This window comes from Eremothecium sinecaudum, chromosome III (assembly GCF_001548555.1).
Source record: "Eremothecium sinecaudum strain ATCC 58844 chromosome III, complete sequence".
NCBI classification, from domain to species: Eukaryota; Fungi; Ascomycota; class Saccharomycetes; order Saccharomycetales; family Saccharomycetaceae; genus Eremothecium; species Eremothecium sinecaudum.
In genome coordinates this window covers 872,161-894,454 of record NC_030894.1, presented here as the reverse complement: position 1 = coordinate 894,454, position 22,294 = coordinate 872,161, and the positions used below count along the sequence as shown (strand labels likewise).

Genomic DNA, 22,294 nt, shown 5'->3' with positions numbered 1-22,294 from the left:
TAGATAATGTTACACTAAAAATTTATGCGGTATAGTAGTTAGAGTTATTACGCCTTTCCGGGTCACGCATTTTATGGATTTTAATACCAGTATTTGAAACGTCGGCAATTTTACCAATATCTTGCGGCGTAATTATAATAGTTTGAGTCCTGATATTACTGGAAAGCTTCTTCATAATCATTTTTGTACCGATGGTACGATTTACCTGATCCATAAACACATCGAACTCGTCAAGAGCAATTATTCTAGCTCTCATAGTACTCCATGTTGATAACAGTAACGCAATTTGGGAAAATGACTTTTCCCCTCCAGAAAGAGTATCGACATTTCTTGGGGTTTCATCGTTGGTGGTTTTAACCAAGACAATTAAAGACCCAGGTGTATCGAAATTTAAGGCGCCAGAAAACCCATTCCGTACTCGGATTGTTGATCTGAAGTCAGAATCTGCCTCGCGACATGTAGCTTTAATATTATTCATTAATGTCATTCTTCTTTTTTCAAGTGATTCATGTAAAATCCATAATGCTTTATCTACAGCTGCGTATTTTTCTTGGGCGTCATAAAACTTCTCTTTTGATTGCTCAAGTAAATGTGCTACCTCTTCCTGTGTCATCCCAACCCTTCGCTCAGCATGCTTTATATGCCTCTCTGCAATCTTAATCTCGGCTTTTACTTCGTCCTCAGTAGATGGTATGTCACTATGATAGGCCTGTGCTTCCGTACAATGAAGCTCGGCATCTGCTCTTAAAGATGTAAGCACCGAATTGAAGGACTCAATATTTTTTTGGAGCCCCTCGTTCTCTTCGATGTATGCGTCCTTCCTTTTGCGGTACGAATTTATATCATCCGTCATCTTTTCTATCCTTTGCGATCTAATACGAATAACCTCTTTTAAATCTTCCAACTCTCTCTTTACAGTATTTAAAGCTTGCCTTGCAGCATCATGACTCTCCTTATATGGTTCAATTTCATCTTTCAATTGGATTATTTGGTCATTTATTGCGTCAATAGCGCCGCGATGTTGGGCTATCTGGGAGGACTCGATATCTATGGCGGCTTTATGAGCATCTAAGGCGCCGCTATCTACTTCTTTCTCAATCTTGACCTTTAACTGTTTACTTTGTAGTTCCATTTTAGTGATACTACCTCTTAACTCGCGCATCTCATTTTCTAATGCTTTCCTTTCCTCTTTAGAAGTAGAAAGAAGCCTATTATAATGCTCTTTGCATCGATTTAATTCTGCTTCCTCCTCTATTATGACAGATTGCAAGTATTGTAGATCACTGTCGTTACCTGAACTATGAGAAAACAGCAAATGCTGCTGATATTCTATTGTATCTAATCGGAAACCTCCAGATGCAGCCATTGAAGACTGAAACCCTGTTCTATTATCCTTCAATGATAGGACCCTTGCTGTATTTTGAGGGTGAGTTTTCAAAAGACTATAAGCTTCATCCTTGTTTTCGACCAGCACAATACTCTCTATCCTATGTTGGTCGACAAACAAGCACTCGATTTCTTTGCGAGAAAACTCTAACACATCCACAATCGCTGGGTACTTCGTTCTTGCTTTCCCCTGAGAATAATCAAAGTAACTTAACTTATAAGTGGTAATACTGATATTTTTGGTATCTGGGTATCTTCTCAAAATCTGCCTCAAAATGCTTCCATCCTTTGAAGTTGCTACAATAAAGCCGGCTAAGGAATGGCCAATAATTGATTGAATGGGGCGTGCCCATTTCTCATAACCTGGTTTAATGGATACATCAGTACCTAACGGACCAATTGGAGGAGAAGAGAAATCTCGGTGTCTATTTCTGATCTCAGACAATACCTTTCCCATGTTTCGAGAAAAAACGGAATACCTATCATTACTGCCACGTTGATTATAATCACGTAGTTCTTGTTTTTTTATCCTGAGAGAAGTCTGCAGTTGCTGAGTGCTAATATTACTTTGGTGAGAAAGTTCAGATTCTCTCTCTCTATACTGCTGGATTTTTTCTTCCAACGTTGGCAGCAACTTTTTTAGTTCATTTATCTTGGAGTCAAGGTTATTTTTCTCTATAATCATTTGCTCCTTATTTCCTCCCAGAGCTTCCGCTATTTCCTTCTCCAGTTTTTGAACTTGCTGCTTATGTGACACTAGCGAATTCTCTAATGATGCAATTTCTTTCTCAACTTTTTTCCGCTCTTCCTTAAGCACTTCATGTTTATGCTTGAAAGATCTCAATTCCTGTTCATTCTCTCCATATTTGACTTGGCATTCATGTAACTCATTCATTTTGTCATCAACCTCTTGATGGGCGGCATCCTGATCTGACTTGTACCGCTTTATCTTAAGTTTTCTCTCCTCCACCTTTTCATCACATGAAGTAATTTTTTGGGAGACCTCATCCGACCTATGTTGCAATTTATGAAGGCGCTTCTCATTTTCCTTGTAGGTTAACCAGCATAACTTGCCTTGTAGTACCTTCTTCCGTTCACTCCAGTCATGTGTGCTATATATCTCGTTGAATAAACGTTTGGCTTTCTCGTAATCCTCCTTTAAAGCCTTGAGGTTCTCTCCATGGAAGTCTAGATTGCTTTTAGAGCTCTTTAAAATGGTTTCAGCTTTTTTCAAATTTAAATCGATCTCTTCAAGTAGTGTTCCTCGCATGAAATGTCTAAATTTATCTTGTGGAGTGGATGCTGTTACAAATGAACGTGCAGCATCTTGCGATAAAAAGCACATTGGATTAAGAACCAAGATAGAAAAATAGTCAACAATCCTTTGCAAATCCCGCTTTTTGTTGCTTATTTCCTTGTAGTTCTCTGATTTGATAGAGAATTGGCTGCTTTGGCCATCCCGCTTCAAAATCCTTTCTATAATGATCTCATCTCCATAAAGTCCTTGCTCAAATGCTCCCAACCCTGTATTAGCAAGCGCAATGGTAATTTTCGCAGTATTGAAGCCTTCTCGAATAAGTGATTTTAAGCTCGTGCCCCTATTGGTATCCATTGCCTTTGCACCAAACACAATTGTAATTGCAGTCAAAATTGCAGATTTCCCTGAACCGTTACTTCCAACTATAAAATTTAGACATGGACCAAAATCTAGCTCAAAATGCTCGTGACACATGAAATTTTTTAATGTGATCCTTTTAATATATCCAGCAGGTGGTCCACCAGAAACAACTTCTTCACCTCCTCCACTTGGATATTGAGTCATTGGTGCAAACCTTTTCCTCCGCTTAGTTTGGTTTTGTTTATCAATGGCGGCATCGCCTTCCCTTATTAATGTCGAGACTTCCCTGTCAACTTCGTCTATAGTTCTCTTCTGGTTTTGCATATTTGGTAATTAATTAGCATAATAGTGGCATCCTCCTTAATGCTCTTCTATCTAGGGCAGTACAATAGTCATATATTGGTTAATGAAGCCTAAGTTAATTAATATAAACAAACAATGAAAGCATTTAAAATATCAACACTCATTATATACGAAATCTTTAATTGAAAGATATTTAATGTTTAATAGAATCGGTATGAAACAAAAGCTAATTACATCATATAAATCATAATAGCTACTATCTTTTGTGGTAAGGTTTTTTCAGTCCATTAAGAATATCAGCGGCTACTGAAGTTATATTTCTAGCTTATTCAGTTAAGCTTTGAAAAGTGAAAAAAAAATTTCCACATCTCGCTGTGATCTTAGACGAGTGTTCTAATCAAAATCATTACGGCTGGTTCAGTTTCATTAATTTTTACCGTGAAGATTGTAATAGGGGTTATATGCGTCTTTTAACGTTGCGTTTGTCGAAGCGCTTCACAAGTACTGCTCATCATATTGACTTGTTAGCTATTGGCGAAAAATGGAAGAAGAAAACGGTTCTACCTATACCTACGGTCTCTAAAAAAAGCCCTAAAGATGATATTTACGTTCTGGCTATGTTTCCATATCCATCTGGTATGTTACATATTGGGCATCTGAGGGTTTATACAATAAGTGATACTCTCAATAGATTTTATCAGATGAAAGGCTATAATGTTATTCATCCGATAGGATGGGATGCCTTTGGTTTACCTGCAGAAAATGCAGCGCTCGAAAGGGGTGTGGATCCGGCAGTCTGGACAAAGCAGAATATTGCAAAAATGAAGCAACAGCTTGCAATGATGCTTGCAAATTTTAATTGGGATAGAGAGCTTACAACTTGCTATCCAGAATACTACAAATTTACCCAGGAGATATTTTTAAAGTTATTTAAACGTGGATTGGCTTACCGTAAAGAGGCAGAGATTAACTGGGATCCTGTAGATCAAACTGTATTAGCCAATGAACAAGTGGATTCAGAAGGCCGATCATGGAGATCTGGAGCAATTGTAGAAAAGAAGCAGCTACGGCAATGGTTTTTAGGTATTGAAACATTCGCTCATGAATTATTGCACGATTTAGACAAATTACAAGAATGGCCTTCTAATGTCAAAGCCATGCAAAAAAACTGGATTGGTGAGTCACACGGTACAGAACTACGCTTTAAAACTAATACTGATGTCCTGATTAGTGCTTTCACCACACGTGTGGATACCATATTTAGTATTCAATACATTGCATTGGCGTTGGACCATCCAATTGTCCAGGATGCTGCTAAAAAAGACACTGATCTTGCCCAATTTATTAATTCCAATAAAGACCTCCCTAACAATAGTAAAACGGGATATCAGGTAAAAAGATTATATTGCTCAAATCCACTCTCAGCAGGAGCTGAATTTAATATTCCAGTCTTTGCTGCTCCATATGTTGTTGGTAAATATGGTAGCGGAGCGGTCATGGGTTGCCCTGCTCATGACGAGCGTGATTATGAATTCTGGAAAAATTGTATGCCTAATGAGCCTGTTATCTGTACCGTGGAGCCCAAATCTGGCGATTTTGAATTGCCTTATGCCTCTGAGCATGGTATTTTGAATAGCAATGCTGGTGAATTATCTGGATTAACCACTAAAGAAGCTAGGAAAATCATCACAACCATGCTGGAACAAAAAGGTCTTGGCGAATCAAAAACCCAATATAGATTGAGGGATTGGTTAATTTCTCGGCAAAGATATTGGGGAACTCCTATACCTATTATACATTGTGAAGCATGTGGTCCGGTGGCTGTTCCCGATGAAGATCTACCGGTAACTCTACCAAAACTTGAAGGTCTTCCTTCAAAAGGGAACCCATTAGCAAATATCAATGACTTCGTGAATACTACTTGTCCTTCATGTGGTTCTCCTGCAAAGAGAGAAACGGATACAATGGATACCTTTATGGACAGCTCATGGTATTTCTTCCGCCATCTAAGTCCAGATCACGCAAAAGCTCCATTTAAATTTGAGGACGCAACGAAAAATATGCCAGTTAATATATATATTGGCGGCGTTGAGCATTCCATTTTGCATTTACTATATGCCAGATTCATATCCAAATTCTTGGCATCAATTGGCATGTGGGACGGCAGGAAGCATGCAGGAGAACCATTCAAGAAACTTGTTACCCAAGGAATGGTCCATGGAAAGACATATGTTAACCCTAGTAATGGAAGGTTCTTAAAACCTGATGAATTGGATTTTTCTCGTAAGGATAGCCCATTGATAAAGTCCACTGGAGAATTACCAGTTGTATCATATGAAAAGATGTCAAAATCTAAGTATAATGGTGTGGATCCAGCAGATTGTATTTCAAAATATGGACCAGATGCTACTCGAGCACATATCTTATTCCAAGCTCCAATAGATGAAGTATTGATGTGGGATGAAACAAAGATAGTAGGGATTGAAAGGTGGTTGACACGAGTGATTAAACTGGCTCGTGCTTTCTCCATAAAATATGATTCGTTGATTAAAGACCCCACTCCACCATTAGAATCTTTAGAAGAAATAAACTTCCACAATGAGTTTTATTCACTTTTAGGGAGCATAACTGATTCTTTTGAGAGAAGCTTATCATTAAATACTGTTGTATCTGATTATATGAAATTAACCAATCTGATTGAACAAGCTGTGAAGTCTGGTTCAGTTGATGAAAAATTAATAGTAAAGTCGTTGCAACATTTGATTACAGTTATTTATCCAGTAGTGCCGTCTATATCAGAGGAATGTTTTAGTATATTGCTACATGGGAAATCGCCTACATGGACACATTACAAGTGGCCTAGGCTGGAAGGACTTAAGGAATCAAAGACGGTTGAGTATAAAGTTATTATAGATGGAAAAATGAGGTGCATTTATCCATCTGAGAAGGGCTTTTTCCAGGATAAAGAGCAGGTTGTAACTTTACTAAGGTCATCTCCCAAGTGTTCCAAGTACCTACATAAAAAGACGGTTAAGAATGTCATAATAAAGAACAATTTAATTAGTCTGGTATTAGAGAAGTAATATATAGTGATAAATTAACGATTTAATCAAGTACAATTAAGCTAAATAAGTCAATTAGGCCTTGATTTAACTAAAGATGCAATTCTATCTGGGAAATTTCTGACATACGTTTGAAGAAATAATGTTATGCTGTAATATGCTTCACGCTCATTGAATTGGAGTACTAGCATCTTTCGTAATGTATCATAATCTGTAACGCCCTCCAGCCAACGCTTTCCATTGGTTTGCATATGTTTTGTCCAACTTCTATAACCATCATCCGTCAAAGGTCTATCATATCGTATATCACAACTGTAATCATCCTCCATTTCTCTAAAGAGCTTCTGACAAACAAATCTAAAGGGATAAAGGTATGGGATTGTAAACAGATGCCTTTGCGATATATTGGGATCGGAAAGGTACAAACTATCTGTAATTTTCTGCCAGAATTCTCTTGGGAGCCCCCAGGTGGTGGATTCTGTAAATATCTTGTTCCTCCAGAGATAAGTCGACATGTCAATTATACATTTATTCAACGCTTTAACATAAAGATTGTCAGAGGGCAATCCTTTAACCCTACCTTTCGCCACCACTAGGCTCTTGCATAGCACTGACATCACCAATGCATCGTTCATTGCCATTATATTATCGATAACTCGTGGTAAAATAAAAAACGATGCTAGCTCTTCAGGAGCAAACCAGTCAGCTGGTATTTTCTCCGAGGCATCGAGTGATGGGGATAATAAAAGAATCAGTTCTCGTGGAGAATGGCGTTTCACTAGAGCAGCGCTAACATAGTTCTCCATAAATGTGGAATATATCTGTAAAAGAAAACTAGATCGCCTATTGTCATGTGCTTGGCATAGAAGGAGCAAGCTTAAACCAATATTAAAGAAGTAAAGATCTATACTCCACTTATCGTATAGGCTATTGTATTTGGCAAATAACTTTTTAATAACAGCCGGTGAGGAATCAATTTCTGAAACTAAGGGCATCAAATGTAATGACCTTAGATTGTACAATCGGCTAAAGGAAGATGTCTCAAGTAAATCCTCAAATTCAATCTTCCCATCACCAGCAGCACGTAGTAATCTAAAGATACTTGTAAGCTGACCTGCTTCAGCCTCAGTTTGTTGTATTGCAATCCGCGTCCATATTTTAAAAGATTCTTTAGCTTCGGGTGACAGGAATGCCAGTAATAACCGCTTGTAGCCTGTACCCACCAATGTTGATAAGTAATCAACGGGAACTTGATATTTTTCAATTTGGCCTGCAAATTGTTGTAATGTGAGATTGTTCTCAATTGCAGTTCCTGTTATAGTGCTACCGTGACTATCAGAAGGAATCGCCAATTTTAAGGCGTCTAAATGACTAGTCATAACATCTTTAAATAGCTCCTTGCTCATTGCTCCTGCCTGAGATAATACAGCTGAAGCATTATCAACAAAGGTTTCATCTATGGGAAAGTTTTGTACTGATGCTAGTCTTTTGGCGTTACACTTAAGCTTGTTTATAGAAGATTGAACCTGCTCCGTAGGATTTAATCGACTATAATGATATAGCAATAAAGTAGCAAGTGCTCTACTGTTCGCATAGCCCGGATGCAACCCAAATTTCAGAAGGACGTTGACCCGATAACCGACTATCTGGGATCTTGATGTAGTTGACCATAGTAACAAATAGGTAATCCAATCTTGTAAGTAGTCGAACATCCATAATTGAAACCATATAGCGTAAGTCTTTTTAAAGGCATCGTTGGCATCAACTATTATTGGATAGACATGGCACAACCATTTACAAAGAGCAACCTGGACTGCTATGGGTGTGACCGGCTTATAAGGATTCTGCGGACTCTGGATGCCTAGCCGTTTAGCTACGGTCAAAACAATCGATGCTGGCAGGAACCCTCTAGGAAGCAAACAACGCTCAATGATATAGACCCTGGTGGAGATGGAAATAAAATCCGCATTGCACAAAAATGGTATAATTTCAATTATAAGATTAGTTGGAATACCTGTATAAGGACAATGAGCGTATATTTGAGTTAAGGTGGAATGCAGTATATCAGTGTCAGTTGAATCATTATAAGTAAGCAGGTTTTGGATTTGTTTATGCTGAACAGAGTTCATTATCCAGTTTGACGATGTTGATGTTATACAACAACTGCATCATCTCATCGTTTAGTTAAACCTTTAATAATTAAAAGTGATTTTGTCCTTTTAAAATGTAAAACTACAGAACGGATGAGTAAAACAGAGGGTAATATATATATATATAAAAACAACTTGTGAATAATACACATCTTTAAAGCAGATGCAATTGATCACTCGCTGGAGACTTTCAACGTACCATTGACATCGTAAAAAGACCTAGACCTAATATAAGGATCAAGCCTTGAGTAATTCGCTGAAAGTTCCTTGCTGAGTTCAATCTTCCTCCTTAACCATTTTTCAGAGTCTTCATCCGTGGCACTCTCTATCCAATTCACTGTTGACTGAATGAATTGCTCAATAATGTTGTCTCTCTCTTGAAGGATCGCAGCTTTCGCTTCCTCGTCTTGCAACTTTTCATCGACTGAAGGATCTGGCAAGACAAAACCGTCATAGTTATAGTCATCTTCACCTCCCAAATCCTTTGCAATATATTGCATTGGAACATATTGTTCTAAATCAGTAAGAGATTTAGTAAACACAATTTTTGACGCGACGACAGGATCCAACCAGTTCTTGATAATATTCCAAATTGGTGGGAAAATCCATGGAGCCTTATGGATGAAAAGCTTGCTGAGACATTCAGGATAGTGAGCTTCAAAACAAGTAATTAAGAACTTGACTGGTGCGTAATCCATGTTGGACATTGAAAAACCAGTCATATCAAAAATAATTGTTGCGGAATCCTGAGGCTCACGAAGGAAGAGACGGGCTAATTCAATAATTAAAAGCGAGTACTCTTGGACATCCTGTTCGGTTTGATCAGAAGAATGGTGCAATTTTGGTCTGACATACACAATTGGATGACCATTCTTATCAAATCCTCTAACAGTAGCCTTCCCAAGTTCTAATTGCTTAATCAATCCAGGCCTCCCTTCCTTGTACATTGCGGCTTCTCCTCCAAGAATTATCTCATCCGGACGATTTTCTTTTAACCTCCAGCGCAATGTGTGAGCTATCATTGCCATTGCCTTGTCTATATCCCATTTCCTAGCTCTAACAAACCTTAACAATAAGTTATCGGGATAATCACATCTCAACATTCTCCAGAATTTTTCCCTAACCTCTTTTGGATCCAAGTCTTCAAGAGAATTGTGAAGTAACGAGTGCAAATATTTAGATTCAATAGACTCTTGAGATCTAGTGGTGGATACCGAAACTGAAGACAGCCTATGGCCCCTATTTTGATCACTACTGTTAGAACCGGTTCTCTTTCTATGGAAAACACCTAACCGTTTTTTTTTTTGTCCACTTGAAACTGACCTAACAGATGGGTTATCGCCAGCACCATCTTTAGTTAAAACATGAGATACATCAACAGGAACGCCCCAATACTGGAATAAATGCGCCCAAACCTGCTTTAACCTCAACTCCTGGTCTTTGGTTATATTTTGTATACGTCCGGGTGGGACTTCTTCCATACTAACTTCAATTAACGTAAAAACACCCCAAAAAAAAACCAGGTAACTTCTAAAAAACAAATAAAATTGTTAATAACAGCTATAACACATTAAAATCCCTCTGGTTCAGGTTTATATGGTTGTGTGTTTATCAAGTAAATAAGGTGTTTTGATGAAATAAATAATAAACGGCGCGGTTTCTTGACTACTCTTCATAAACACGTGACCATTCTTTTAGTCATTAATAACGAGGGTTACTTAACCGGGTAATGATGATAAATCGGCATTATATTACAGGAAATACAATGGACTATAAACATGACAGTTATGACTATCCGCAATCACTCTTTAGGCTTTTCGTGATAATAACCTCTAGCAACACCGGCAATTCCTTCCTCTAAACTAGCGCCACTCTGATCATAGTTGTCATCTTGGTAATCACTTCCTAATCCTGACCAAGTACGTGACTGTAGTTGTGCCGCTGAGGTAGATATAGTATTTTTTATAGCCAATGAACCAGAAAACTTCTTTACCAATTCAGATGAGTCGCTGCCCTTCACGGCTGGCAATGGGGCTTCTAGACCAAGGTGGTGGATATTTCTCAGTGGTCTGGAATTGCTGACGAGATTTCCTGTAACTACGTCAAATTCTGGGGCATCACTTTCATCTTGAAGATCAGACTGAGAACTAGTCTCTTGAACAGGTGAGTCTTGCTCGGCTGCCTGTATATTCTTAATAACGTTCTCAAAATCAGCAACCCAGTTATTACTCCAAGATAGCTCTGGTGACAGAGCGAGTGTGAGTTCATATGGCGTTATGATGGGCTTATAGTATTCGTTGTTTTGATCTAGGATTATGCCGCTCTGGCTGCAACCTAGAATGCACCAAACGTCGATTGTCTCAAAATTTGCAAGCTTGGCAACATTAGGTTTCCCGACAACGAACATATAGTGCTTTTTCCCATTGTCCTTTATTAATTTCACCAGTGTATCCATCAGTTTCGTTGTGTTTCTCAGCGACAGAGTGTTAATTAGGATGCCGATGGTGGTTGCAGTCCTAGCAACATGCATGTAACGGTAACGCCGCATTAATGACGGGACCTGTCCTTCTATGATGCTGTTATTACTTGGATCGTAAACGGTCACCGATTTGAACTTCGTAGTGAGGAACAGCCAACGTGGGTCCTGAGGAACTGTAATATGGAAAAGGTCATAATCAGCTGCTAGTTCATCACCAGTTGATTCAATTTCAGCTGATTCATCTGCGTAAATGCTTCTGTTTGCCCATGAAGCAATATTTTTTACGCCAGAAGTGTTAACTTCATGGCCAACCACAGTAGCTGCCTCATAGATTGCAGATTCATCAATATCCGAGTATAGAAGGTTAACATACCCTTTACTTTTGAGCTGCTCAAACAATGACCTTAAGTGGTATGAATAGGGTGTATCTGCCATTAAACATACGGCAGAGTCTTTTTCTGGATAGGTTAGCCTAAACTGTTCTACAATAGCAGATAAGTTTGCATAGGGTATGCCAAAAGAGTAGACTACCGGAAGCTTTTGCACAGCGTTTAGACATGCATCGCCAAAGTGGACCACTATATCTGCTCCGACATGCTCAGCTGCAACTTCGTCCACACAACATAAACTGTACGAAGTATCAGCCAACACCCAAATTTGTCTGGAATGCTTTCCTGTGCTGCCCTTTTCGCATTGCGTCGCTACTTTACACTGGCAAGAACTATTTTCAGTAGATTTATCCGAACCGTCAGTCGTAGTCAAGCATTCCTTATCTACTAAAGCATCTTGCAGAAGTTGGGCGATAATGCTCGAATCTAACACTAAATGGTCAGGGAATTGTAGTGTAATCTTCTTGTACTCAGGATGCAGTTTAAAAAACTCTATCAATTCGGGCACCGCATAGTATGAGCTTAACTTTGCCTTTATTTCGTTGTCCGTTGCATTATCCGTAGGGCCAAGGTACGAACTTCTATTATATAGAGATGCCTCTACACGTTGGTAAGTAAATTCTTCTTCTTCTTGATGTGTCGAAAGCGCCGGGGGCACCAATACGGCTTCTGACATCACCTTAGTTGATCCTTTTGTAAGTATGTTTGCTGGTCAAATTTTGCGATGGATGAACATTTTGAGATGCGATTTTTTATTAAGTTAACTCTGCGAGATGAGCTGTAGGCCACGCAAACATGTTAAAGACATTCATAAACCCGGAGTATTTAATAGATTTACGTAAATAATCTTGCATTCTCATAAGCTTATAAATTCAATACTGAGTATTGGGGTAAGACATATCACGTGACACAACTCAGAGTTGCATTTTAACACGATATAAGTATGTTCAATGAGACTAGAAGACATATTCTCAAAAACTGTAGAAAGCGATCAATATGACCGAGTTTGAATTAGGTATTACATGTGACATGCATGTGCATGTCAGAGACTCTTCCATGTGTGAGTTAGTCACTCCAACAATTAGAGAGGGTGGTATTTCAGTTGCATACATTATGCCTAACTTACAACCGCCAATTACTACACTATCGAGAGTCATCGAATACAAGAATAAATTGGAAAAATTATCTCCGCAAACTTCTTTTTTAATGACATTCTACCTATCGAAGGAATTGACTCCTGAGTTAATCCATGAAGCAGCAAAAGCTAAAGCCATCCACGGTGTAAAATGCTATCCTGCTGGAGTTACCACGAATTCATCTTCTGGAGTCGATCCAAATGACTTTACACCCTATTATGATATTTTCCAAGCTATGCAAGAAGAGGGCATAGTGCTCAATTTGCATGGAGAAAAGCCAAACAGGAATATCGATGGCGAAGACATTCATGTACTGAATGCAGAAGAGTCCTTTTTACCTGCATTGAAGAAAATCCACGAAGCTTTCCCGAAATTGAAGATTGTATTGGAGCACTGTACTACTAGGGCTGCTGTTGATGCAGTTTTAGAGATTAACAAAGGCATTGAACATGCTAAAGATGTTAGAGTAGCAGCAACTATTACTGCCCATCACTTAAGTCTAACCGTGGACGACTGGGCGGGAAACCCAATTAACTTCTGCAAACCAGTTGCCAAGTTGCCAAGTGATCGTAGGGCACTTGTTGAGGCGGCTATTAGCGGGGCCCCATATTTTTTCTTTGGTTCAGACTCCGCTCCACATCCGTTACAAAACAAGGCCAAGCATGTTGGCGTTTGTGCCGGTGTTTTCTCCCAGTCTCTGGCAATTCCCTACCTGGCTGAAGTATTTGAAGCAAATAATGCCTTGGACAAACTGCGTGCTTTTGTCAGCGAATATCCGCTGCAGTTTTACAATATCAATAAAGATCTATTAAAATGCCAAGACAAAGCCGTGATCTACAAAAAACGCCAACAAGTTCCAGAAACCATCACAGATGGCAAAGACATTGTAATTGCGCCTTTCAAGTCAGGTGAATTCCTGAACTGGAGCGTCAAATGGATACAATAAATAAAAACCTTATGTAAGTTTTAACGTTATATTTATTTACCTATATGGGGTTATTTTTCTTCCTGGTTCTCAGATCCCTGTCTCTTCTCCTTCCCTCCCTGCTCTCTCACACTAGCCAAGAATGCTCCTACACCCTCGCCCTTGTATTGGTAACCTAGCGCTTGTGCTATAGTAATGCCACCATAATCTTCGTTCAAGTTACGGCTCAGAGTGTCAACCGCCTGCGAAAAGAATGGACCGCGAAGGCATTCTAGAAGTTCCGCCTTTCCTTTTCCAAATTCAACTGGCAGGAAATCACATAGCGCAGCAAGAGCAGGGGAATCCTCGTCTAATGATTGAACATAACTAGTAATCAGATCTTTCGTTAAAAAATCAGCAATGTGTCCAATTCTGGATCAAAACAGAGATAATATTATTAGTATATGCAATTACGATCATCAAATCGTGTAAAATATAATTCAGTTACTTACGGTTGTGCATTCGGTTGGTCGGGCTCCTCTTGCGCATCTTCCATCGGAATGTCACCGCTATCGTCATCATCCACATCATCTTCCTCCTCAAAACGTAATATATCTTCTATCGACTTGAAAAGCTTTTCGTCCTTGGAATTCAAGTCCCCCAGAGGCTCATCCTTCTTATGTTTTTCTTGCATCCAGAAGAAGTACTTCTCACCTGAAGAGAACAGTAAACATGCCACTCTACCGGTCTTACAGGATTTCACATGCAACCATTTTGTTTCACCAGGGATCAAGATTAATTCAATGGGTTCAGGGGTCCCCGATGCCGTAGTTTCAGTTGCTTTCCAAATGAAGTCATAAAACCCCGCCGTTTCGTCTGATGGTTTTATTGTAACTTCGCCCTTCATAGCATTCGGAGTACATGTTTTGGACTCCTCATCATATTCACACGTTCCAGCTCTGAAAGTAATGGGAGAGATCATACTTAACGCCCTAGCTTCCTATCCCAAATGGCAGTTTAAAATGGTTAATGTTTGTTATTTGCCACCCTCAAATCAAACTTCCCTTAACTACCTCACTACATACGTAGTTTTATTCGCGCTAACAGACACACATACCTAAACATAAAGGCGATACGTCGACATTTGCGTCTTTTAATAGCTCTTCCTGGACTATTCAGGCCAATATACTTGTTAAACTATCGTTGCTAATAATTTAGGTGGAGTCACACCAGCTTTGACTATAAGTTATTCTTATTGTAGGATGCCGTTTGAGTTCCCTCCATCAGATGTGCAACCATTAGTCCAGGAGATTGCTGAAATCCTGATCTCAAGAAATGAAACAATTGCGGTCAGTGAGGCTGCTTGTGGAGGTCTTATGTCTAGTTTTTTGGTTTCTGTTCCGGGCGCATTACGCTGGTTCCACGGCGGGACTCTGGTATACAGCTTAAACTCGCGCCTGAAGCTTAGTGGATGGTCTGAAGAAGATATAAAATCATATACAGGACCTAGTCCTAAAGTTGCTCTTCGTTCAGCTCGAAACTTGAGGTTCGAACTAGGTGCAACATATGCGTTGTCAGAAACCGGCTTTGCCTCCAGATCCAAGGATTTAACAAACGACTACGGCGAGCAGGATGTTGGTACCGTGTACATTGGTCTTACTGGACCTAACGGCGATCAAGTGATCACATTCCACACCGGTATTGAGGAAAGATGTGAAAATATGAGGATTTTTGCAACTAAGGGTCTCGAATTTCTATTAAAAGTTCTAAAAGAAGCTGAAAATAGCACTACAGACAATGAATCAGACGAATAGAGGTCTACTAAACCAACATAGGCCCCTTAAAGCTGAATTAAGATACAATTGACTATCAAACATTCTTCCATCTAAACGCGTATTTCTAATAAGGGTGGAAAAAATTGCGCACTGTGAACTATATACATCTCAGTCCGAAGGAACTGAAAACAACATCAGCAATAGTACAGGCAGCACTTTCGGCGTGTCCAATCCCTTATTTCTGGCTGTGCAGTCAGTTGTCATTTTTTGAACTCATTAGTATTATTTGTTGTAGCCTTTGTAGACAATAGTATTTACGGGCCTTGGCAAATCTCAGACAGTTAAAACATGGCATCTACAAGTATTATGAGTGAAAAGGTAAAAAGGTTTGAATGGCAGCCAACTGAGAGGTTTATTCATGGTATAGTAACTAAACCCTTCCTACCGTTGGACAGACATCCTCAATTATCAGTTATGGATAGTCATTTTCGAAATATCTATACCGGGGATAACATCTATATCTTCGAACAAACTGCTGATAGTAAGTGGTGTAGGGCTTATTTGTTGGTGCAGCCGCTACCTGAAGATTTTACTGCCAATATAAACTATTTGTCTGAGTCCCTACCGACAGAGGAGATCCGTATTGTTGTTTGTCCGACGAAGTTTGTATACCAATTAGATGAATTGGTCCCTGAATTTAGCTTTTTGAAGTTACCAGGTACAGATAGGGTGAATGCGAAGAGTGACAATGAGAGTATCTCGAGAATGCATGAGTTGCTTCGCAATATAAATTCCGAGCAGAGTAAAGAGGCTGAGAAGTTTCTATGCGTGAAGCCGAAGAGACCTCCATTCCCGGAGTTCAAATTGCATGATAAGAGCCTAATTGACGAGATCGTTGCAATGCAATCGCAACTTTGCAGTCATATTTTTGCTGCGTATGCTGTTGGTGAATTCGAGCTCTTTGAGTGGCTGAAAACAGCCTATTACCAACTTGACGATATACGATGCAAACTGTTTTTCAACATATCAACAACAGAAGAATCACAAAGGTTGATCAATGATGCCATTGGTTTAACTTCCGGTATATCGAGGTTTCTATCTGGAAAAGATCAGGTACATCGATTTCGCGATAGTCGTTCTGTTAATGCTGACCCTTCGGGCTATAACTGCATTTTGTTACGAGACAGTAAAACTGGTAAGCTCCCATCATATGAAGAAGTGTCGCCTCATGAATTTGCCGTTGAAACTATGATACTCGCTGTATCACCGAATTTTATGCGCACAAATTCAAAGGCCTTTCGAGTTTCTATGGATCAGAATCATGTTCTTGATCATGTTGAGCCAGCTCAGGTATTAATTGACTTTACAGAAGTCGTGGGAGCACCGGAATACAAAGAAAAGTTTGAAAACCTGTCAGTATATATTTACTTACGAACTGCGAAGAGGAGATTAACCGAACCTTTTGTAGTTCAAGTAAATTCCGCTAACATTGTATCGTTGGATAGCATATCCGCTGCTTTATTTAATAACATTCCATCCACAGAAATCAAGAAGTCCAAGATTTACTTAATTGTTGAATTAGTCGAAACGTTCAATGTCGAAGAAACCTCGCATCCGACTTCAAGCGTTCCTTCCTTATCAGGGGAAAATGTTGATTATATACGTCACGGGGTTGTTGCTGGCGCAGCCGATATCTCAAGGATATTTTCAAGAGATAGAAACGTAAAAGAAATTGGATCATCGTTCCACTATCGCGTGAATCTATATCGATCGTATTTCAAGGCTAAACGCTCAACCAGCCCCCCGGGTAGTAATGAATTTGCTCCGAGCGGACCCTTACCATCCAGTAAAAATTCACGTGCTTCGAACAATGGTTGGGGTGGATTGGTTGATCGCATTATAGATGATTCGGACCAAGGCGTGGCTATCCACCAGGACGTGCAATCGATAACTGTTAATGTAAAGGAATTTCGTAGAAACGATTTGTTGGCGAGCAGTGATCAATTATTATCTAATTCAGCGATTAAGTTGGTTCCACCATGCTTTTATGATCCTATTACTGCCCCATTAGAGAGGATATATTTGACTGTTGGTAACGTCAAGCTTTCAAATAGTTTAGAAGGTCAAGATATTCAAACAATCACAATTGTGCTAAGCTCGTCGAATAAAAAGGTATCTTTTTGGAATGGGTTTAATCAGGAACAACCTAATAGCTGGCAGTTTGTTGATGTGAAACCTGGTGAGGCGGTTGGAGAAACTGTCCGAATTGAAGGGGTATTTGACATGGAGAGTAATGAGACATTAAAGCTGTCAGCGTTTTGCGGGACGTTGATTGCAAAGGCCAAGTTTTATATTAAAAAAGGAAACCAAATATTAGAATACGAGAAACGGTCAACGTTTCAATTGATGTCTGCTAACAACGAGCCGTTAATTGATGTTGAGCTTCGGACTGAATACGTGGGAAAAGCCTACAATATTGTACGCCCACTGTATGACCTTATAGCTCAGCCCAAAGGAGTTATTCCAACATGGTCAAACTCTCTTAATGAAGAGATGGAGGATCCTATATCTGCGAAAATCCAGGCCATCAATAATGTGGATATACATCAACTTGTCCAGTATTTTGATTTGGTATTAATAAAACTCTTGGAATACAATTATGCTATATTTGTGGAACAGGGCGAGAATACTTCAATGAATATGAAAGAAAAAGCGTTCTTTTTCTTGCTACAATTCTTGTATAGGCTCATAATTCGACAAGAAACCCACAAGCATTTAATACACAAATTCTTTGAGAAGTTCACCGCTCAGGACTCGTCGTTACCGCCGCTTGGAACTGCATTAATTGACGCTTTAGCCCATCAATTTGTCAAAGCTCAACAAGAATGCACCCAAGTTTTTAGAGCAGCTTGCCGTACTTATGTTCTAACGATTATGTTGGCTTTAAAATCCTCACGTGAGAGCGACGTTAGGATTAAAGCTTCATTAATGAGATTAATGGATTCTATATTAACCTTTTTTGGGGTCACTGACGATTCTGCCCTTCTAGACCAGACAACAGTATTAAACGATTTCGATGTTTTCATAGGAGAGATAACGGGATATTTTACTCCCGAAGATCTCATTGGTTACTATTCAAAACTCATTAGTGCTTGTCTCGACAGAGAAAAAGCTTTTGAGTTAGGTGTACGTGTATCAACTTCGAAAGAGCGCAAATTTATCAGAACGAATTTCCTACTTATGAGGCGCGTACTGGAAAGTCACAAGTTAGGCGAGTACATTTTTTCTGCCGATAATGAAGACAAACAGACGTTTGTGTTCTTAAATCAGCTCATTGAATACAGTGCAAAACCGATTTTAAACCAACCGCATTTCGATCTTACATCTATACGGTTGGCGAATAACATTTTCGTTACGGTCTTTGAAAATGCTAAAAACCCAATCCTACAGAGAAATCTTATAAGGTTAATACCAACTTTGTGCAGGGTGTTTCTTTTGATGTGCACGCATTCCAGGGGTACAGATCAATTTAAGCCACTTCGAAAGTTTTCATGTCTATTTCCTACTCGGTATCCTTTCCCTGATGTAACTACCGATTCCACTATAAATGGTGAACTCGTAATCGAAGTGTTAATTGAATTGGCTACTATACTGTCCTCCGCTACAAAGTTAGTGGAAAATCGTTACGGACAGAAAGCTTCTTACATTAAAATTATTGAAGATTGCACAAATGATAATGTATTCAATTCTATGTGCTATGTTACTAGATTTACACGTGAAGATATATTAGTTGCCATCTATACAACCAAGGTCATGATGAGGGGACAGTTTTATCCTTCAGAGAAGTGGTTAACTCTAAACGCTATGTTCATCAGAAGTTCGCTCACACTATTAGTTATGTTCAAGGACATAATGATCAACTATAACATTCCTCCGTCGAGTTCTTCAGTGGAGTTTGATTCTGAACTTTGGTCAGAATATTTCACTATACTTTTGATGCTAGCGAACCATAAGGTGTCGGATATAACAGTGTTATCAGAACTTCCACGGAAAGCCGTTTATCTCATAGCAGGAGATGTAAGAACAAGAGTTGCCGAAATCATAGAACCGTGTTGGGAAGCTTTAATCACCGCTAAAGGCACTGACTCATGCGATCTAAATGGTCTCGAACAATCCACTGTTTACCCAATGGTACTCATGCGGCAAAATACTCTTCTCATATCTGAAATGGTAAGATTTACTTTCCAAAGACATGCAGAAGCAAGACGGGTTGGTGCATGGCTTTTATGGACATTGTGTATTCATATCTGGAAAACCCACGGATCACTCACTATAGCTGGCGAGCATATCATTACAGCGTTATACAATGACTACCAATCTGGAAAGACTGTTCCCACTGCCCATGGTATAAAGAGTTTTTTTACCACAATGCTGCATACTATTCAAGATGACGAGATGGTCAATATTATGTTAGAATTTGTTTCTACAACTTGTTCGATGATGAGTGTTTTGGCGACTATGCAAGATTTGCCAAATGGTGAGGAATTTGATGACTTGCGTACAGCTAATCAATTGACCATTTTTGAGTATTTGATGAGAGCAAATAAACCTGAGTCCTTCCATACTTTGATCCATGACCTTTTCTTGTCCTACGTAAAGAAAAAAGACTATGTTCAAGCCGCTCTTTCATTAGAGCTTCTGGCTTCTACTTATGAATGGAATCCTAATATTACTTTACCGGAATGTAAAAAACCACCATTTCCACAGCAGTCCGCGTTTGAAAGGAAAGAATACCTGCTAAAGGAAGCTGCTCGCAATTTCAAAAAAGGATTGAAATTAGAGAAGGCTTTATCAATTTACAAAGACTTGGCAGAAGTCTACGAAAAGATCAATTACGATCTGAGTAAACTCTCATTTGTCCACGGGCAAATTTCTAACCTGTATACTGATCTCCAAAACATTGATAGACTAGTTCCATCATATTTCAAAATATCCTTTGTTGGTAACGGTTTTCCAGATTCCTTGAATGGTAAGGTGTTTATTTATGAAGGTTTCCCGTTCGAACATATCACGTCAATTTTCAATCGTTTGAGAAAACTTTACTTGGGTACCCAATTAATCAACTCCCAGGAGAAACTGGAAAGTATGCTCTTAAAACCGCCTCAAGGTAGGTGGCTACATGTTTCTAGCGTTGAGCCGCAGTTTGAAATCTCTCAAGAATACTCAACTAATGACAAAAAGGGCACCGCCAGTAGTAAAATTAGAGGCTATATTGAAAACAGAGACCTTAGAAGATTTAGTTCCTCTAGAAGATTACCAGGAGCGACGTCTGTTTTGGACCTTTGGGTCAAAGAAGTAGTATACGAAACAGCATCCACTTTTCCAACGTTGTTAAAACGATCTGAGGTGTGTAATGTCATTGAACGGAACCTGTCCCCCATAGAGAATGCCATTCGTTCTCTTCATTTGAAATTGCAAGACCTGGCTGGTCTCGAAAATATGTGCTACAAAATCCTAAGCGAGAATGGTAACACGCATGACCTTTTTAATGAATTGGCAAGGGCATTGGCGGGCACAATTGACGCTCCAGTGAATGGAGGTATTACAGAATACAGGGAATTCTTTAACGTAGACGAAGAACAGGTTTCAAAGTCACAGCTTGCTACTTTGAGATCTTTGTTCGATGAACTAGCCATCTTATTGAACAGGTGCCTAGGATTTTACAAAAAACTCTGTCCACAGTCAATGGAGCAGTCGTATGAAGCTTTATGCGATCAATTCGAAGTAAACTACAGTTCCGAAATCAGCGCCAACAAGATATTAACTAGAAACTATGATGATCTAGCTGCCCGTCTCACGGCTATGAACGCATCCCAGCATTCTCTCAGTAGTGTTTTGAATGGAAGCCAAACTCTTCTTTCAGATTCTGAACAATACCCCAGTCCAGATAGATATGGTGATGAGCGGTTCGCTTCTCCTGATCCATACAGTACCTCAGATGGCTACTCTGGCTTAAAAGACAAGTCACCTCTCAACAGCCTTTATGGCTCAAAGAGCTCTACACTTCAGCCGTTCTAGGCTAGTGTATTTAAGACAATTCAAACATGGACCGAAAACATGAATCACATGCAAATTAATGTACGTAAATTTCCCTATCTAGATTAATATACTTACTGTCACATTTAGTTTCCATTATCCATTTACACAAGCACTACTCGTAGTTCTCTATCTTTCGTATGCAGTGATGTTTGATTAATTAAATTTCAAGTTTTAAAGATTGTTCAACATCATCCCATTGAAAGACGGTTCGACTTGTTCTTCTAAAGCCAATCTACTCTATCAGTTCATTATGTTTAGATCAGTTTTACGTGTTGCTCCAAGAAGCTTTAAAGTTGCCAGAGTCGGCAGTTCGATGCCTATCGCTAAGGCTGCCTTTGCCACTCCATTCCGTTTTTACTCAGCTTCCTCCTTAAGCAGAGAAGAAATCACCAAGAGAGTCATTGATGTTGTCAGATCGTTTGACAAGACCGCAGCTGCTAGTGACATTTCTGCAAACACCACCTTTGCTAAGGATTTGAACCTTGACTCTTTAGATACTGTTGAATTGTTGGTTGCTGTAGAAGAGGAATTTGACATTGAAATCCCAGATAAGATTGCTGACGAGCTAACGTCTGTTGGCCAAACCATTGAGTACATAGCATCCAACCCAGAAGTGAGCTAAATGAAAAGAGGACTCCTCAACTCAAGCTTTTATTTTTGTCTTTATACTCACCAGCAACTTCTCAACTTCATCAACATTCATATACCTGATATATTCTTTCCAACCAAGCAATATTCACTTAGCGGTTAGTTCTCTATACTGCGTGTTCTAAATCCCCTTGGATCCAGAATATTTCATAAATTGCGAATGTTGATGAGTTACTTCCTGTATATGAATCTCTAAACAGTCTGATCCGTGGAAAGCTATTACATATATAGACTATAAGTATCAAGATCAATGTATAAGACCAAGTTATAGTTTATAGTATAGCGAATAATGGAGCTATTCAAAGTTTATACAAAAGCTTGATTACTAACCCAGCTTTTCAATAT

General features: G+C 39.2%; 10 protein-coding genes across 10 annotated transcripts; 5 read left to right on the top strand and 5 right to left on the bottom strand.

The window, feature by feature from the left end:
* Window positions 1-22: 22 nt before the first annotated feature.
* Window positions 23-3,328, bottom strand: SMC6 (DNA repair protein SMC6; the record flags this gene model as incomplete). Its single annotated transcript, XM_018131206.1, has 1 exon — window positions 23-3,328. The coding sequence occupies one exon, from the start codon at window positions 3,326-3,328 to the stop codon at window positions 23-25; it is 3,306 nt and encodes a 1,101-aa protein (XP_017986906.1).
* A 440-nt stretch (window positions 3,329-3,768) lies between these two features.
* Window positions 3,769-6,390, top strand: NAM2 (leucine--tRNA ligase NAM2; the record flags this gene model as incomplete). Its single annotated transcript, XM_018131207.1, has 1 exon — window positions 3,769-6,390. The coding sequence occupies one exon, from the start codon at window positions 3,769-3,771 to the stop codon at window positions 6,388-6,390; it is 2,622 nt and encodes an 873-aa protein (XP_017986905.1).
* A 50-nt stretch (window positions 6,391-6,440) lies between these two features.
* Window positions 6,441-8,498, bottom strand: CTF3 (Ctf3p; the record flags this gene model as incomplete). The annotated part of the gene is made up of 1 exon (XM_018131208.1): window positions 6,441-8,498. The coding sequence occupies one exon, from the start codon at window positions 8,496-8,498 to the stop codon at window positions 6,441-6,443; it is 2,058 nt and encodes a 685-aa protein (XP_017986904.1).
* A 194-nt stretch (window positions 8,499-8,692) lies between these two features.
* On the bottom strand, window positions 8,693-10,000 carry CSR1 (Csr1p; the record flags this gene model as incomplete). Its single annotated transcript, XM_018131209.1, has 1 exon — window positions 8,693-10,000. The coding sequence occupies one exon, from the start codon at window positions 9,998-10,000 to the stop codon at window positions 8,693-8,695; it is 1,308 nt and encodes a 435-aa protein (XP_017986903.1).
* Window positions 10,001-10,320: 320 nt separating this feature from the next.
* On the bottom strand, window positions 10,321-12,063 carry DPH2 (2-(3-amino-3-carboxypropyl)histidine synthase; the record flags this gene model as incomplete). The annotated part of the gene is made up of 1 exon (XM_018131210.1): window positions 10,321-12,063. The coding sequence occupies one exon, from the start codon at window positions 12,061-12,063 to the stop codon at window positions 10,321-10,323; it is 1,743 nt and encodes a 580-aa protein (XP_017986902.1).
* Window positions 12,064-12,383: 320 nt separating this feature from the next.
* On the top strand, window positions 12,384-13,469 carry URA4 (dihydroorotase; the record flags this gene model as incomplete). Its single annotated transcript, XM_018131211.1, has 1 exon — window positions 12,384-13,469. The coding sequence occupies one exon, from the start codon at window positions 12,384-12,386 to the stop codon at window positions 13,467-13,469; it is 1,086 nt and encodes a 361-aa protein (XP_017986901.1).
* A 50-nt stretch (window positions 13,470-13,519) lies between these two features.
* RPN13 (proteasome regulatory particle lid subunit RPN13) lies at window positions 13,520-14,409 on the bottom strand (the record flags this gene model as incomplete). Its single annotated transcript, XM_018131212.1, has 2 exons — window positions 13,520-13,859; window positions 13,940-14,409. The coding sequence occupies 2 exons, from the start codon at window positions 14,407-14,409 to the stop codon at window positions 13,520-13,522; spliced, it is 810 nt and encodes a 269-aa protein (XP_017986900.1).
* A 280-nt stretch (window positions 14,410-14,689) lies between these two features.
* On the top strand, window positions 14,690-15,241 carry AW171_hschr31765 (CinA family protein; the record flags this gene model as incomplete). The annotated part of the gene is made up of 1 exon (XM_018131213.1): window positions 14,690-15,241. One exon carries the CDS (start codon window positions 14,690-14,692, stop codon window positions 15,239-15,241), a length of 552 nt encoding a protein of 183 aa, XP_017986899.1.
* Window positions 15,242-15,550: 309 nt separating this feature from the next.
* Window positions 15,551-21,280, top strand: DCK1 (guanine nucleotide exchange factor DCK1; the record flags this gene model as incomplete). Its single annotated transcript, XM_018131214.1, has 1 exon — window positions 15,551-21,280. The coding sequence occupies one exon, from the start codon at window positions 15,551-15,553 to the stop codon at window positions 21,278-21,280; it is 5,730 nt and encodes a 1,909-aa protein (XP_017986898.1).
* Window positions 21,281-21,551: 271 nt separating this feature from the next.
* Window positions 21,552-21,923, top strand: ACP1 (acyl carrier protein; the record flags this gene model as incomplete). Its single annotated transcript, XM_018131215.1, has 1 exon — window positions 21,552-21,923. The coding sequence occupies one exon, from the start codon at window positions 21,552-21,554 to the stop codon at window positions 21,921-21,923; it is 372 nt and encodes a 123-aa protein (XP_017986897.1).
* Between the last annotated feature and the right edge of the window lie 371 nt (window positions 21,924-22,294).